Here is an 18,167-nt window from a genome sequence, read left to right as displayed (position 1 = left end):
ATAAAGGGTCCATAGGTTTCACCAGACAGTCAAAGTCTATAACACACCAAGAAGTTTAAGAATCTTTACATCAGAGGGAGGGAAAATAAAGAGGTAGGAAAACCAGTTAGAAGATTATCGCAATCATTTAGTTCAGTTTAAGTTAGTCATAGTAGAAATGGAAAAGAAGGAACAACATTGATTAGCAAATGGCTAAACAAATTGTAGTACACAAATGTAATACATAATAACTATGCCATAAGAAACAATTCATGTGAAGAATTCTGTAAAGCATGAGAAGACTTATACAAATTGATGCAGAGTGAAATATACAAAACCGGAAAAAGAGTACACATGATGACTACAAGCAACCATGTAAATGGAAACAACAACCAACCCTTCTCCTGCCCCCCAGCCATCCCAAATGAACACTGATTAAAATGACTGAACCTGACCCTCCAGAAGAGATGAGAGAATGCTTTTCCAGCCTTCTTTCTGAAGTCGGGGAAGTCTGGGAGTGGAACATTATTTATGTTCTCAGTCTCACTTAACTCTTGGTTAGTTTTGTTGAATTTCCTTTTTTTTCCCCTCATTTTAAAAAATTCTCTAATTACAAAGGCTGGCTTATTAAAGGAGGAGGCAGCAGTTTTAGAAACATGATTAAAAAAGGAAACTGGTGATTAAAAAAAGATAGCAATAAAAATATGTAAAAAATGATGGGGCAGATATAGATATTGTTAAATAATAAACAAACATGAATTGATTGGAGAAAAAATTGACGAGACCTCACAACTTATTGCCTATGGAAGGTGAAGTAGATGGTAGAGTCAAAGGTGACAGCGTGACTTAAAAGTATGGTTGACAAGTTGAATGGTGGTACCACTGACAGAAACAGAGAAGTGAGAAAAGGGAACCAATTTTGAGAGAAAGACAGGAAGTTTGATTTTAGAAATATTCATTTAAAAGAAAGGAATGTAGGAAATGAGCATTTATCAAGCACTTGCAATGTGCCAAGCACTGTGCTTAGCGCTTTACAAATATTATCACATTTGATCCTCACAATGACCCTGGGAGTTTGCTGTTATTATCCCCATTTTACAGATGAGGAAGCTGAGATGGGGTCACACAGGTAGTGTCTGAGGCTGGATTTGAACTCAGGTATTCCTGACTTCAGACTGAATGCTCCATCTACTATTGTACCATGGAGCTGCCTAAATGTTAATAAAATACAGATACAGTGCTTTCTCCTATTCAGAAATTTTGCTACTTCAGAATGCCTTATTTTTTTTTTGTTTACTTAGAAAGATAGATGAGTATAGTCCTCTGATTACTCACCAATAAGAAACTTAGGGTTTTTTGCTTCTAGTTTTTGCTGGAAGGTCTTAATGTTGGTTTGCCTTCCAGAATATCTGATTAATTTTCATAGAGGTTTTTTTGGGGGGCGGGGTGGGAGGGAGTGGTGTTAAAGAAGTTGGGCAGATTTTTAAATTCCATTAATTGGTTGAAATAAAAATATTCAAAGTTATTCAATACACTTTATTTCCTCATCTCTGCAGCACCTGACTACGAAAACTTCATTCACTTAATGATCGCTCTCCCCATCGCAGGATTATTTATACTTGGTGGAATACTGATAATGTGGTATGTCTACAATAAAAAAAGGTAAGAAGTTCATGCTTCTCAAGTTGTCATTGTATGTCTGAACATTAAAATTGGGAGTCATGGCAGTTTGGTATTTACCGAAAAGTAAAGAGACGTTGTAAATCAGTCTTATTGTGTACTTTAACTGTGGCCCTTAAAGAAAAGGCGAAATGCCATAACTTAGCATGATCTTTAGTTTATATATTCTATAAAGGAAGGTAAGATAGGAAGTTGTTGAAAGAAATCTTTCATAATTGTTTTATATGTGGTTTTAAGCTTTTTTCTTTTTTTTTAAATAAAGACATTTCTCGTATTGAATTAACTAACTTTCCCAAGTACAATATATGGCCCCCTTTGCCAAATGCCCTCTTTTATTTTAATTGAAGAAAAAACAATAATTTTTTTTCCTTGAAGAGGAACTTAGGAATTTAGGAGTTTTTCCAAAGATGCTCCTTTCTGTCTTTAGGAATATGTAGCCTGTTCTGCTGTGATTGGGGGCACAATGATCTTAAACTACTAAAGAAACTCATGGGATTTCATGCAAAGCTATGTACTGGGCCACATTTAGAAGAAGTTATGAGTATATTAGAGTTATTACAAGAATCCAAGCTATCCCTCTTCATCTCCTCTGTTAATACTTAATCAAGCGTACAAAGTAAGAGGTGTGAGTGGAGAGGGAAGGATAGGGGGACGTGTCATATGTGCAGGGTTTTGAAGAATTCTGTTTTAAATCTTTTGACAGAAACAGTGACAGATTAGGGAACGGAGTTTTGTATGCATCGGTCAATCCAGAGTACTTCAGTGCTGCCGATGGTAAGTGTTCAAACACATTTGCACACGTGTGTGATTTCTAGATTTGGGGTATTGCTAATGGAAATGATATGCTTCATAGTGTTGCAAAAATAATTATGAAAACTCACATTTATATAGTATTTTGTAGTTATAACCAAATAAAAGGCCACTAGGTGGCACAATGGATAGACCCCAGAGTCAGGAAGACCTGAGTTCAAATCCGTCCTGTGAACTTACTAGTTATATGACCCTAAGCAAGTTATTAAACCACTGTCTGCCTCAGTTTCCTTATCTTTAAAATAGAGATAACACCTCCCTCTTCATGATTATTATGAAAATTAAATGAGATAATAAATAATATAATAAAGCTTTGACAGTTTTAAAGTGATACACAAATACTAGTTGCTATGGTTGTTGTTGTTGTTATTATTATTATTTTGCAGATAGTCCTGTTGAGAGAGATTTCACCAGTATCATTGTCACCCTTTTACATAAGAGGAACCTAAGACTTATATAAGGAGAGTGCTTTGCACAAAGTCCTATTAAGTGATTGAAGACAGCATTGATTTTAATTCTGTCATTGCTAATATTTTTTTTAAAAACCTAAGGTTAAGAAGGGTTGTCTTATCCAAATGGTTCACTTGGTATTCTTCAGGTGTAGAAATCTCATAGAATATAGATATATAATGTCATTGCTATGAAAAAAAGAAATAGACCAAAAAAATGACAGTAGTAGAGGAACTCAACACTGCACAGTATAAATATACTTCTGAATGTAACCCATACACTGATTATTTTAATTACATGAAATGTGATGCTCCAATTGCAAAGATTCTTAAGCAATTCTAGGTACCAGAATGTTCACATCTAGAAAAGAGATAATTATGATGTTGACAAACGTATTTTAGATTCAGGTAGTTTTTATATGTTGAAAATAATTTTTGTCTGCTTAAGGACATTCTTTGTAGCTTTCATGTTTATTTGTTATCCTTATTAAAATCTTACTGGAATTGATTTTCTTCCCTTCTCTTTTATTCCCGTTTCACCAGTATCATAAAGTTTACGTTCTCTCTATCTCCTCCATTTTCTTTTTGCCATTACTGAATATGGTTTAGCAGGTCAGTTGTTTTTTTTGTTTTGGTTTGGTTTTTTTTTGTTCTTTTTTAGATTTCACCAAAGTCGCATTCTGATGCTTCTTGTTGGCATACAGGTCACAGTGAATTCTCAAAGGCTATGTCAGCATAGTACAACCTCCTATGAATCCTACCAAGCTGAAAAGCTTTGTGTATGGCCCCAGAAAAAAATTGTGTTCCTGTCATCTGAAAACTATTGAATTAATTTATGAAAGACTCATCACCATTTAGTTGTTAGTTTCCAGGTGATGCTTTTTGTCTTGGGCTACAACAACTCATAAAGATTTCCTACTAACAATACGAGGAGGAGTTGTAGGTGCTCTGCATCAGTCGGGGATCTGTCTCCATTGATGAAATTATGGCTTCTTGGAGTATTATATTATAGTACCCAAATCAAGATCTTGAAACAAAGAAGGATTGGTCATGTCTAGTGATATCAGAGGAGAGAAGAAAATGTTCATGACTGTTGAAAGAAGGGTAGGAAAAGAAAATTAACTTTCTTCCTTCTCTAAGAGTTCAAGCAAAGAGTGAGAAATAAGGGAGAACATTAACACTATGAAAAGTGGTAATTATTATCAACACACTAGATGATATATGTGAAAACATTTTTTAAAAATTAAAGTATCATATGAATGTAAGAAGTTCTCATATTTATGTTAGCAATAATGTAGAGTAAATATGAATTAGGGAAATAAAAGTTCATAGACTAGATGAGAAAATGAGAAATAATTTACTGTATCTTCTTTTGAATAGAAAAGACCACACCATAAATATCCCAGACAGATGAGGATGTGTACTGTTTCAGAATAAAACCAAACACAGAAGGTGCATGCATATTTGTAGCTTTGACAGTGAAATGTCAAGTAAGATTTAGGAATACGTTAATGTAGCAAAATAGACTCTGTGATGGTTTTGATTTTACACTGAGGGAATAATGAATAATTCTGATAACTGAGGGTCTCTGTTCTATTTTCAAAATGTCACTCAACCTACTTTAAAAACCTTAGTGTCAGCTAGACCGATTGGTTAGAACACTGTCACCTAATTTGAACCTAATTTCTCCAGCCTTTTGACAAGCAGAGTATAGGTGGTTTCTTCAAAAGGTGACAAAGTGACATTGTGATTCAGAAGTAGTTTAAAAACCCACTTTTTCCCAAAAATGAACTTGCCTATAACCATTTTCCAGAACACACTGAAAATATCCAGCAGGAAAGAGCTGATAGCATTGTTCATGCAGCCCTCCAGGTGATTGGGGAAGCTTATGGCTTTTGGTTGAACTATATTCTTTTTGGCTTGGTGTAGTAGTTTTCCCATGGATAAATGTATAAAGGGAAGAATTTACTAACTTCAGAGGTCTTTCCCTCCAAGAAATAAGTTTAACTGTTTTAAACTCCATGTTTTACTGCACACTGAACAGTTAATTCTGATTAAAAAGTAAATCACTTTCCTAAGACAAATGGTTATGGACTCTGAATTTTATAGCCCCTAAGGGAGCATTGTAAATAGTCTTACCTATTGGGCAGTCTTGCATAGGTCTCGTTTTAAGTGAGCTACCTTCTTAGTTTTTAGTGTATGAACTTTCTAAGCAATGGAATGCAAACTTGCTTTTGTGAAATTTCTCACGATTTGTGTACCATGAGTATTAAATTCTTATGGAGGAAAGTTAGGAATTAGTTTGTAGCCCAGATTTGTAAATATTCCTGTGGGTGACTCTTGAGTGGTATTTATTCTATCTAATGTAGACTTCAATCAAATATAATACTTGGGACCTGATTGCCTTATGGAGAAACTATTAGCAATAGCTGGAGTAAATACTGACAGAGAATTATTTTCTCTCCCATCAAGTTAGTTATCCTAAAGTACTCTGATTTCTGAACAAGTAGGACCACATAAATGCAGTTACAAGTCCTAATAGAGCCTTTTTGTCTTAACCACCTCGCTCCCACCCAAGATATTGTATGATAATGGTGCCTTTTGGTACTAGTTTCAGCCAGTTCTTTGTTGGCACTATTATTAGCATTTATTTTACCTTAGATTTTCTACATCCAGATCTTGAGTAAATTGATACAGCTCCTGGTTACTTGAAGTTAAAATGATCTGGGGTTTTATGTGTAGTGTCTTACATGTGGTAAGCACTCAGTAAATATTTGTTAGAATAAAAATAAAATAAACCTGAAATAGCTGTCCTGCCCATTTTAGAGTTGTCCTCAATCCTCTTCTTTTTTGGTTTGGCTACTCTCCACATGGATGAAGACAGGCAGCATACAAACTTTCTGAAATTGTTCTTATCCATTTCCTTTTGTGAATCTCTTTTCTACCTTCAATTTATTTTGCCATTGGACAGTGAACTAAAGAGCTGAACTAGATAGAGAGCTACTGCTTCCTAAACCATATCTTGAGTCTGGTGTTTTAAGGGGCTTCAAAGGGACCTCTCTTTTGGTTTTTCACCTATTCTTATGCGGATACTGTATAGTAATTGTTTGTGAAATTTAAAACATTTGAGTAACACTAATATCCAGTATTATTGCAATCTCTTCCGTGAAAGTTCTGCTTTGGTGGTTTATCTTAGCATGATGACCCTGTAATCTTGAAGCCTTAGCCAGCAGAACACAGAACTGTTTTATTTATTTTGGGTGGAGAGAGGGGGGCAGTCATTTTTTTTACAGTTTGAGTTCCAAATTCTCTTCCTCCCTTCCACCCATTGAGAAGGCAAGCAATATGATACCCATTATGTATGTGAAGTCATGCAAAGTGTATTTCCGTATTAGCCATGTTGTAAAAAAAGACCACTACCACCAAAAAAAAAAAAAGTAAGAAAAACAAATTTAAAAAATGCTTCAGTTTGCACGCAGAGTTCATCAGTTCTCTCTCTCTCGAGGTGGAGAAAATTTTTTACCATAAATTCTTTGGAATTGTTCAGGATTATTGTATTGATCAGAGTAGCTAAGTCTTTCATAATTGATTATTGTTACATTATTACTGTTATTATATACATTGTTTTGATTCTGCTCACTTCATTTTGCATCAGTTCATATACATTTTACCAAGTTTTTCGTAATCCATCTCCATCATCATTTCTTTCTTTTTTTTTTTTGTTTTTTGTTTTTTGCTTTTTAGTGTGGTAGTTGGGGTTAAATGACTTGCCAGGGTCACACAGCCAGTAAGTGTCAAGTGTCTGAGGCTGGATTTGAACTCAGGTCCTTTTCACTCCAAGGCCAGAGCTCTATCTACTGTACCATCTAGCTGCCTCTCCATCATCATTTCTTACAGCACAATAGTATTCTATCATAATCATATACCATAACTTGTTCAGCCATTACCCAAATGATGGATATTCCCTCAGTTTCTAATTCTTTGCTATCACAAAAAGAACTGCTATAAATATTTTTGTACAAATAGGTCCTCTTCCCTTTTCTTTCATCTTTTTGGGATACAGACCTAGTAGCAGTATTACTGGATCAGAGAGTGTGCATAATTTTATAGCCCTTGGGCGTAGTTTCAGATTTTTCTCCAGAGTGGTTGGACCACTTCACAACTCCATCAAGAACCTATTTTTTCACATCCCCTTTAGCATTTGTCATTCTCCTTTTCTGTCATTCTAGTGTGAGGTGGTACTTCGGAGTTTTTTAAATTTGCATTGCTCTATTAGTGATTTAGAGCATTTTTTCATACGACTACGCATTGCTTTGAATTCTTCTGAAAACTATCTAGATCACAGAACTTGATAAGGCCTACCAGACTGGAAAATCCTAGGTATGGTGACAAAATTTGTCATCGGAAGACCAGCCTAAGCTCAAAGAGGTTTATTTCTAAAAATTTGACCACTAGGTGATGTGTTTTTGTTGTTATTTTTTTCAGTTCAGAATTTCATGTTTACTGAAATATTGAGAAGTTAGAATGTACATTGGTGGAAAGAAAATTGATATTACTGAAATCACAGATACATGAAATGCTGAGATTTGCCAAGTTTACTGACTGTTTTCATGGGAAGCTTATAGAACACTAAAATGAACTAATATCATTGTTTCCTGACATTATTCTTCTGTAGATTTTAGTTATTGATGTTCTGAGCAAATTGACCAGTGGCTTATCTGTTCCATGTTCATATGTTGGAAGAGTTTTGTTTAGTTTTCCCCTTAAATATATTTAAACAAAATACCTTCTGTTTATTCTTTTCTAGTGTATGTTCCAGATGAGTGGGAGGTACCTCGAGAGAAGATTACCATGAGTCGAGAACTTGGGCAGGGTTCATTTGGGATGGTATATGAGGGAGTTGCAAAGGGCGTGGTAAAAGATGAGCCTGAAACCAGGGTAGCCATCAAAACAGTCAATGAAGCAGCAAGCATGCGAGAGAGAATTGAATTTCTCAATGAAGCTTCAGTAATGAAAGAATTCAATTGTCATCATGTGGTAAGAAGAAAGTCTTTATAGATGCTGCAGTGTCGGGGGAGGGGGGAGATCTGAAATGGAAACACTGTGGAAACAAACTCCTTTTACTTCTATGTGTACAGATTTAGAGTTGACCTCTTAGTTACCTGTGTCCAGAAATCAATGATAGTCATCACTGTATATCTGCGTATGCATGCTACTTTACTAGATGTGATACAGAGGATGTAATACGTAGCCCTCTTGTTTTGTATGCTCTAAAGCCTTCTCCTCATCACTTAGATTGAGCAGCACTATAAGATAGTATTAGCAGTAGAGGAGAGGATAGGAATGAAGCCGTGTGAACTTAGTATCTGAGTCATCTGGTTTTCCCTTCCAGGTGCGATTGCTTGGAGTAGTGTCCCAGGGCCAGCCAACATTAGTCATCATGGAATTGATGACACGAGGGGATCTCAAAAGTTACCTCAGATCTCTGAGACCAGAGACAGAGGTATGTTTTTATTTGCATACCTTTAAAAGCCGTATCAATGTCAATTATTACTGTTATTACTTCTACTATTACTACTACTACTACTGATTCTACTACAACTGCTACTACCACATCACCACCACTACTACCACTACTACTATTACTATTACTTGTAGTAGTCATAGTACTAGTACTAGTACTACAGCAACTACTACTACATTTCTTTTCTTTTACCTGAGAGTTAGGAGACCTGTGTTGCACTCCTTGCTCTATTGCTCTTCAGCTTTCTGGGCCTTGAATAGTCACTTTCCCTCTGTGCCTCAGTTTTTTCACTTATAAAATAGTGGCTGCACAAGGTAATCTTAGGTTCATTTCAGCTATTAAAGAGCCTATGATTTTATGATGTTATCCTATGTTTAAAATCTGTCTTCAGGGATAGATAGGATCTTTAAAACACTAGCCTATTTTCAAAGGTTTTTAGTTATTTGTCACATAATGGGTTATAATTAATTGATCCCATCCAGAGAATTTAATATGTTGCAAGAGGTCCTTTCTATAAAATCAGAAGTTGCATATAGTTTCTTGTCACTGCAACCGGAAAGTTGCTAAGAGGGTGTTTAAAAATGAATTCACCTCCTTCTTCCCCACCTATGGGCACATGCCATCACCTTATTCATGAAACCTTCATGGTTGAGGCATGTATCCTTATGAATGTGCAGCTAGATTAACAGAATTCCCTCTTCATAGGATTGAAGAGTTATCTTGGTTAGAGTTTAAAATAGAAAACAACACTTCAGTCTTGCATTAGTGAATGTTTTCACTGGAATAAGTACAAACCAACAGTTTGGGCTGTGAGTTCAAATTCTCATTCCAGCAGTGACTTTTGGAGCCATTTTTAGGTGTCTCTCAGTGTCCCAGTTTCCTAAGCCTATATCAGGAATGAGTAAAAATTAATGTCTTCTAAAGCAAGTCATTAGATGAATGTTTAATAATGATACCAGCCACATTAGCACTATGGGTATGAAATTTCACATTTTTAAATGCAACAGACTAGCTGTTTCAGTTGGGCCTATGAAGAGTTTAAAATTCTTTGGAGCATTGACCTTGTTTTGCCAATTGCTGTGTAGGTGAACCTTTCCACTCCCTAAAGTGTGGGATTTGCTCTGCAGAAACCTCTTTATCCCTATCTCTCCTGAGTTCTATTAGCTTTTCTCCATGTGATCACATTTTTTATTTTATTTTTTCATTAAATATGAACTTTTACCACCTCCCAAGTGGAACTTCCTTCATTTTAGTTCCAAAGGATGATTCACTTCTGATTTCATTGTCTCTTTAAGAGTCTGTGGGTATAACTCCTCAAGGACTTTGAATGTGATGTCTATGAAGGCACAAATAACTAAAAGTTTCTGCTTTAAAAATGTATCTATACCACACTTTGAAAACCAATGATGTACAATTACAATTTAGCTTTTAAGACTACTTTTACCATGTGTGATTTTTATTGTTGAATGATGGTTTGTGGGAAAATTAAACTTGTGGGATAAATTCAATTGTGCTCCAGCTTACATTGAGAGGAAAAACTTCATTAACAATGAAAGGTTATAAATACATCTGTTTTCCAAACAATTTTAAGAGGATCCAAAATGAGCTTTCAAGGCCTCCACTTTCTCCACTTTTCTCTCCAACTACTCCCCTCCACTTTTCCTGTTAACTTACTCAGAGATAGAGAGTTGGGAGACCTGGATAGTCTTCTATCAAGTAGGTTTATGACCACTGGAAAGTCATACCTCTATGAAGATGTTTCCTAATCTGTAAAATGAAGATGTTAAACAAGATGATCTTCATGGTGACTTCCTAGTTCCATGATTCTGAAGCAATTCATTTTCTTTTAGTGTCACCTAATGAGGTACATGGGCAGCTGGGTGGCTCAGATAAAATGCTGGGCCTGGAGTCAGGAAGACTCATTTTCCTGAGTTCAAATCTGGACTCAGATATTTAGTAGCTATGTGACCCTGGGCAAGTCACTTAATGATGTTTTTCTTGGTTTCCTCATCTGTAAAATGATCTGGAGAAGGAAACGGAAAACTACTCCAGTATCTTTGCCAAGAAAACCCCAAATGGAGTCATGAAGAATAGACATGGTTGAAATAACTCAACAACAATGAGATACTTAAAATAAGAGGCCTGCCTCAACCATACTTCCTAGTATACCCACATTTCTTAACTAGCTGTCAAAAGCTAAATGATCCCTACTTAACCAGAACGTATGGTGAAAGAGGTGCCATTTGTCACAGTGAACTGAAACAATGCATCAGCATTGTAATTGATCAAAATTAAGCCTTGTAGTCTATTTTGAGATCAATTATGGGTTACGATTTTTCAGTAAATACATATACTGTGTGTAAGGCAATGGTTTACGAGGTGTGGTCTGGGGATCACTGGGAGTCTCTTTCATGGGGCCTGTAAGGTAACAATTATTTTCACAACAATATTAAGACATTTTAATTTTGAATCCATCAACTATCTGCAAATGAGCCCTCATAAATAAAAGCTCTTTGGGGTAGGGAGGAAGGGGCCCCTCAGTAATTTTTTAAAATGTAACATATACTCAAAAGGTGCAAACTTTTTGAGACCAAAAAGTTTGAGAGATGCTGCATAAGGTACCAAAAATTTAAGGGAAATATTGGATCAAAAGAAGAAAAGATAATGAAAGATTATTTATAAAACTATTGATCCTTAGTTACACGAAACAGCATTTTTGATTAAAATAATGATAAATAACTTAAAACACTAGAGACTACTAGGCTTGTCCTTGAAGACTACAGTCATGAGTTCAGAGATGGTACTGTAATTAAGTAGTTGAAGAATTGGTCTATTTATATTTGGCTCATTGTGAGCATCTCACAAGGTATGAAATTCACTTTTTCCCTTTGATGTGTATAGAGAAAAGAGGTTGACCAATGTGCTTTTTAAAGAAAAATTTTCCTCAAAGTTATGAATAGATTTGTAGTCTTCTTACTATTTAAGTTACAGATTGTATGTTAAAATTCATTTTTTGTTACTCTGGTTTTTATTTATTTATTTTTTAAAGTAGGGGCAGGGAGTTCACAGGGTTGGGAAGTTCAAATGCTGTGAAGAGAAGTGATTTCTGAACTACCAACTATCATAGAAGTGTAAGCTATCAGGAGGAGAAGGAAGGTATATACATCATCAGAGAGTTTTCTTGCAGTTAATAAAGTGAATGCTTTTGAACGGAGACAGGAAAAAAAAATGAGATCTTAACCTCAAGACTCACATTTCCAACTGCCTTCAGACATCTTGATTTAGATGTCCCATAGACATCTTAAACTCAGTTTAACCCATTAAATATCTTAAACTGAACTCATGGTCTTTCCCAAAAACTCTCCCTCACAGCCATTTTGAACTCTTGTGTAACTGTCCAGGGCACCACCATGCTGCCAGTCACTCAGATTCCATTTTAGGTGTCATTTTCAGCTTCTCATTCTTCCCACTTTCATATTCAAGCTGTTGCCAAGGCTTGTTAATTTTACCTTCTTAACATCTCTCACATACACTCCCTTCTCTCCTCTGACACTGCCACTACCTTACTGCAGGCCCTCATCACCTCAAATCTAGACTATTGCAGTACCTAGCTGGTGAGTCTTCCAGTCTCAAATCCCTCCCCACACCAGTCTATCCTCTTGTAAAATTTGTAAAATTAATCTTCCTAAAGTGCATATCTGACCTTGTCATACACACCCCCTACCCCTATTCAAAAAATTCCATTGGTTCCCTATCACCTCCATGATCAAGTATAGAATCTTCTGTTTTGTATTGGAAGCCCTTCACAACCTGGCCTCCTCCTACATTTCCTGTGTTCTTATACCTTACTCCCTCTCCATGTATTCTGTGATCCAGTGACCCCTTGCCACACTTCACATGTGACACACAGTTCATCTCAAGACTCTCATCATTTTCACTGGCTGTTTTCCATGTCTGGAAACTGTTTCTACCTCCTGGTTTCCCTGGCTTCCATTAAGCCCCATCTAAAATCCCAACTTCAATAAGAATTATCCTGCGTATATCTCATGGTACAAAGCTGTTTGCATGTTGTCTGTCCCACTAGACTATGCGCTACTTGAGAGTAGGAAGTGTCTTGGGCCTTTCTTTGTAACTCCAGCACTTAGCATAATGCCTGGCATATAGGAGACACTTAGTAAATGGGACAGCTAATTGTCTCAGTGGATAGAGTGCTGAGCCTGGAGTCAGGAAGACTGATCTTCCTGAGTTCAAATCTGGCTTCAGACACTTATTAGCTGTGTGACCCTGGTCGCCTGTTTGCCTCAGTTTCCTTATCTGTAAAATGAACTGGAGAAGGAAATGGCAAATCATTCCAGTATCTTTGACAAGAAAAATCCATCATGGGGGGGAAAAAATGACAAATAATAGTAAACAAAGTAAATGCTAATTGACTGAGTGGTTGCTTATGTAAATGGAGAATTTAAATGTAAAAAGGAAAATTAAAAGGAATATAAGGAAGTTTATGTGGGAAATTGAGAAAGGATATATATAAATAGATATACATATTTATTTGAAGATTTGTCCTGTTTTTCAAAAGCGTGCACATTCAAATGAGTTTTAAAATGACCTTCTCTTAGATGTATTTTGTCCTTGGTAAGCCATTGAGTTAAAAGGAATATAAATTTCTAGGTACTCGAGTAAAATAGAATTCTTAATACCAAAAATTGCTTGTTTCACTTTAAACATTTTATGTACTTCCTAAAATAGAAATCCCTGGTCTAAAGGAGTGCTAATTGGCATTTCTCGTTGTAGCTGAGCTTGATGTGGTTAGGGAGTGAGCACATGATTTTACCACTAAGCAGATGCTATGGTCTACATAATAACATGCTGATTCCTTAGCAGGCAGACTTGTGGTGATAGGATTGAGAAAAGGCATTACAGCTTTTGAAAGGGACAAATTCCCAATTTTTCTCACATTTGAATCCTTTATTGCTGTCCATCAGAATAATCCATGCCAGATGCTTCCAACCTTAAAGAAGATGATTCAGATGGCTGGAGAGATTGCTGATGGCATGGCATATCTCAATGCCAACAAGTTTGTCCACAGGGATCTTGCTGCAAGGAATTGCATGGTCGCCGAAGATTTCACCGTCAAAATCGGAGGTGTGTTCTTTACCTTTCCAACTTTTGGCTAGGTTAAGGAAATAGTCTTTTATGTTTCTGATATATTTTTGACTATAGATTTAGTTGGGCTTTGGAAGTACTTTTGTTTTTTGAGTTGGGTTGTTTTGTTTTAGGAAAAATGGCGCTCTTGGAAACGGTATTCAGGGTTTGCCTGATGATCATTTCCAGGGATGATAGCAGCTCAACATGATACTATACAGGTCTATGTATTTTGAATATGTGATAGGCAATAGCCCTGCAGAAGTTTAGCTAAGTTATGTTATCTGCAATTGTTCTCATTTCCCTCTTTCAAAGTATTGTATGTTTTGGCCCTGGACGGGCTACTTAAATTATCTTTCCAGACACTTTTCCATACTGTCTTATATAGCCCTTATTTGTGGTAGCATTCCTAGGCTGTTACACATAGATTCCCCCAAGTCAAAGACTCCCCCAACATTGTGGGGGTGGCGGATATATAAATTCCTAATAATAAAATTTCTGATCAAAATAGGGAAAGATTTGCCACGGTCAGGAGATCCAGGAGACAAGGGTGAGGCAGGACCTCACTTAGCGACCTATTTGATAAGCAACAACAGCAAAAACAAAAGCAGAGCTCATAAGTGAATTTTAGGTTGCTGGCTAGTAATGTTTCTAGTGATCAGTGTTTCCATCTTAAGTGTACTTATTTTTAGTATGCACCGAGAAAAACATACACCAAATAAAACTACGGTGTTGCTGTGGAAACAGCCTCGTTTTTTCACTTTCATCTGGTGGTTCTGATAAGCACAAAGGAAAAGTCATAAGAAAAATAGTGTCATCCAAGAAACCGGTTTAAGTTAACTTTTTCATGTATTTCCTCTATAGTTTGTATGGAATATTTTCCTACCCCCACCACTCCCAATGTCTAACTGTAATTTTTAAATGAGACATTTTACAGTCTCCCTCCCCCTCCCCTCAGGGAACTATGAATAGCTACTAAAGAATTATTTCCAAAGCAGGTGTTTCTTCATTTGCTGTTACAAATAAAACTATGTGCTACAGAGTAAACGAATAGGTTAAACAAAACTATGATTGTTATGAAATATTCATTCAACACTTACTAGCATGTGAGACTAGATTATGTATCATACAAAGCATGACTGCCATCAAATACCTTGTTGCAAAAGTTAGAGTACATGTGGCCCCAGCCAGCAGTAGCTGAGAACCATTTCTCTGGGGTTTTCACCGAGAGTCAAAGAGGTGAGGAGGGAAATGTGAGTACAAAAAAGAGGTGAATGGGTAAGCATAAGGGCCCTTGGTGGGTGGTTGTCTTCCTTTTCTCTTTATATAGCCTATGCTCATTTAAAAAAAAAAAAAACAAGCCTAAAATGTTTTATTAAGTTGATATGTAGCAAGGCATCATGTTAGACACTTGTCTATTTTTTAACCCCACTTTTAAGTTTATTTTGACCAATCAACATTTGTTAAGCACCTATTAGGTTCCAGACATTGTACTAAGTGCTGATGATCTTCAGCCTCAGCTGGGAACGTGGAATAATTCCACAGAAACTTATTCAGATCAAATGTGGGTTTCATAGTCCATCCCTCTATATTACCTGCTTTTTAGCCTCCATGAGATTGGTATGAAAGGACAGGTGTTTTGTGGCAGTTTTATAATGAAATCACATAAGCTGTTATATGCTGTTAGTAACTAGATAGTGCAGTGGATAGAGTGCTGGGCCTGAAGTCAGGAAGACCTGAATTCAAATGTGACCTCAGACACTTACTAGGTATATGACCCTAGGCAGGTCATTTAACCTCTGTTTGTCTCAGTTTCCTCAAATTTAAAATGGGGATAATATTAATAATTGTAAAGAGCTTACCCATAGTGCCTGGCACATATTCAAATGTTAGCTACTATTAAATTATTGTTATTATTATTACTACTATAATTATCATCATTATTAGTATTATTTCTTGGCAATTTTTTGCAAATATTTTCTTGGAATTGCCTTGTCTTTCTCAAATTCATTTAAAATTTTGTGTTAAGCACAAACTTTATAGCTTTTCCTCAGTAAAAAGACCCAGCATTCCTTTCTTCTCTTCCTCCCTCACCTCTCCACCCCCAGCCCCCACCCGTCATCCTCTGATTTGTGTTGATACTGGGTTAACTCAAAGGCCAGAATCTTGAACTCACAAATGTTTTCCCAGAGCCATGTTTCATGTATCAAGAAGGATATATATTAATTTTTTTAATAAAAGTTTATTAGCCTTTACCACAGTGCAAGAAAATAATGTTGAATAAGGTCCAAGATGCTCTTGTATTTTTGCCCTTCCATACTTTCAAAAGTGAGTTTAACCTGTTGAGGAAATAGCAAATAGATATAAAGGAAAGATTTAAAGAAACAAAGTTCGCCATGAAAAAGGAAGAATTGATGTATAGTAACATTTTGGATAAAGTAACCTGGAAAGAAATGTATTTAGGCTTAAAGGAGAACCAGATGTTATATTTACATACCATCTGCTAAGGACATGGAAATGAGAGAAACTTGAAAAACTGAATGAGATTAATCCATTGAAAACCATTATTGAATAATGGTTTGGGTAGCTTGTAAATAACAGCTTTGTTAGGAATCTCACCATGGGTAGGTGTAATCCTTCCTACTTGTGGTTGGGGTGAAGGGAGAAGGCTGGAAGATCTCTCTAGCACAGCAGTTCTGAGCTGCAGTGGGCTATGCTGAGCCAGTGTTGGCATAAAATTCAGCATCAATTTGGTGAACTCCCAAGAATAGAGAAGCCACCAGGTTACTTAAAAGGGGTAAACTAGACCAGGTTGAAATGTAGTAGGCCAAAACTCCCATGTAAGTCAGTGGTGGGATCAGGATCATGAGCAGCCCCTGCACTTTCAGCCTGAGTGAGATAGGGAGAGACCCAGTCTTTTTTTTTTTTTAAGGGGTGGGGAGAACCTCATCATGTCATTTGGTTTAATTGGAATCCTGAATCTCAGTACCTCATTTCCACTATGATCATCTTTTCTTGGAATGGTAATAACATAAAGTGAATTTTTCCTTGGGTAAATTTTGAAAGAGATTAGTTTGTTTTATGGATTAAGAATCAATTTTTTATAATATCAAGCTTTTATAAATTACATCTTTAAATGCTCTGATATTTCACTATTTAAAGGAACTATGGTAAATACTTTTAAAAGCAAAGAATCATTGAGCTCTTTTTTCATGAAAATAATCATCCTTTAATTTGTTGACATTTAGAATTTTTTTAATATCGGGTTTTATTAATGTGAAGTACACCCATATTTGACTGTTAGTAGCGTGCATTCATATCACATCCATTCTATTTGGTGCTGTTAAAGTAGCAGATGACATGAATGATCACATGTTTATTATGTGTCTTTATTTCTCCTTTAAAGAATTGCTTGGATAATTTAAATCCATTATTGCTTCTTTCAATTTTATAGATTTTGGTATGACAAGAGATATCTATGAGACAGATTACTACCGAAAAGGAGGTAAAGGATTATTACCTGTTCGCTGGATGTCTCCAGAGTCACTTAAGGATGGAGTCTTCACAACACATTCTGATGTTTGGTAATGAAATTTTGTTTAACAAACAAAAACTCATTCTGTCTCCACAAATCATACCAAATCAAGCTTAAATGTTTACCTCTTTCTCCTGTTGCTTTTATATCACCCTATTCCCAATTCTCCTTGTGTTATTCAGGCTAGTTTCCTTAATCCAACACGCTCTCTGGAATTCCTGTTACCCGTATGCCAACTAAAAGAAGAAATTAATCTTTTGAACTTTAAAGCATGAGGGGAGGGTTGAAGAGATTGTCATTCTCATAACTCTCATTTGAAAGAAGGCTAACTTAGGTCATTCTTCCAGGAACTGAGATTTTTCAGAACCAAACACACATATACACATATCCATGTATTCATATTTTTTATTCCTTTATCTTTCAACCTTTTCTCACTCTCTTATTCTTTATGTACTTGGATGTGTGTAACAATCAGTCACTCAATCAGTAAACATTTACTAAACACCTGCTGTGTACCAGGCACTATGCTAAGTGCTGGGGATACAAAAAGAGGCAAAAACAGTCCCTACCTTCAAGATGTTCACAGTCTAATAGGGGAGACAACATGCAAAGAAACATATACAGACAATCTATATACAACATAACCAGGAAGTAATTAATACAGGGATGGCACTAGAATGAAGAAGAGTTGGGGAGGGCTTGCTGTAAAAGATGTGATTTTAGTTGGGATTTAAGGGAAGCTAGTAGGTTGAGTTGGAGATTGAGAGCATTCCAGGAATGGGGGATAGCCAGAGAAAATACCCAGATCCAAGAGATGGAGTGTCGTGTACGTGGAACAATAAGGATGCCAGTGTCACTTGATCAAGGAGTAGATCGATAAGAGTATGGTGTAAGAAGACCAGAAAGGTAGAAGGGGGCTAAGTTAAGAAGGCTTTGAATGCAAAACAGAGGATTTTTGTATTTGATCATCGTGGTGACAGGGAATCACTGGAGTTTATTGAATTGGTGGAGGAGGAGGGGATGAGGGAATGACGTGGTCTGACTTTTG

At 36.2% G+C, this 18,167-nt stretch overlaps 1 protein-coding gene across 2 annotated transcripts in view; it reads left to right on the top strand.

Annotated features, from left to right (window-relative positions):
• Positions 1-18,167, top strand: part of IGF1R (insulin like growth factor 1 receptor) — a 379,535-nt gene that overhangs the window by 345,990 nt on the left and 15,378 nt on the right. For both annotated transcript variants that reach the window (XM_027851666.1, XM_027851668.1), the window contains 6 exons: positions 1,536-1,641; positions 2,363-2,433; positions 7,726-7,955; positions 8,311-8,421; positions 13,425-13,584; positions 17,039-17,168. In XM_027851666.1, coding sequence (XP_027707467.1) covers positions 1,536-1,641; positions 2,363-2,433; positions 7,726-7,955; positions 8,311-8,421; positions 13,425-13,584; positions 17,039-17,168 — 808 coding nt within the window. The remainder of the gene's footprint in view (positions 1-1,535; positions 1,642-2,362; positions 2,434-7,725; positions 7,956-8,310; positions 8,422-13,424; positions 13,585-17,038; positions 17,169-18,167) is intronic.

Source organism: Vombatus ursinus, unplaced genomic scaffold, assembly GCF_900497805.2.
Source record: "Vombatus ursinus unplaced genomic scaffold, bare-nosed wombat genome assembly UNPS02009205.1, whole genome shotgun sequence".
Lineage (NCBI taxonomy): Eukaryota > Metazoa > Chordata > Mammalia > Diprotodontia > Vombatidae > Vombatus > Vombatus ursinus.
Note: the sequence above shows the minus strand (reverse complement) of the source record. Positions and strands in the feature narration are given on the sequence as shown.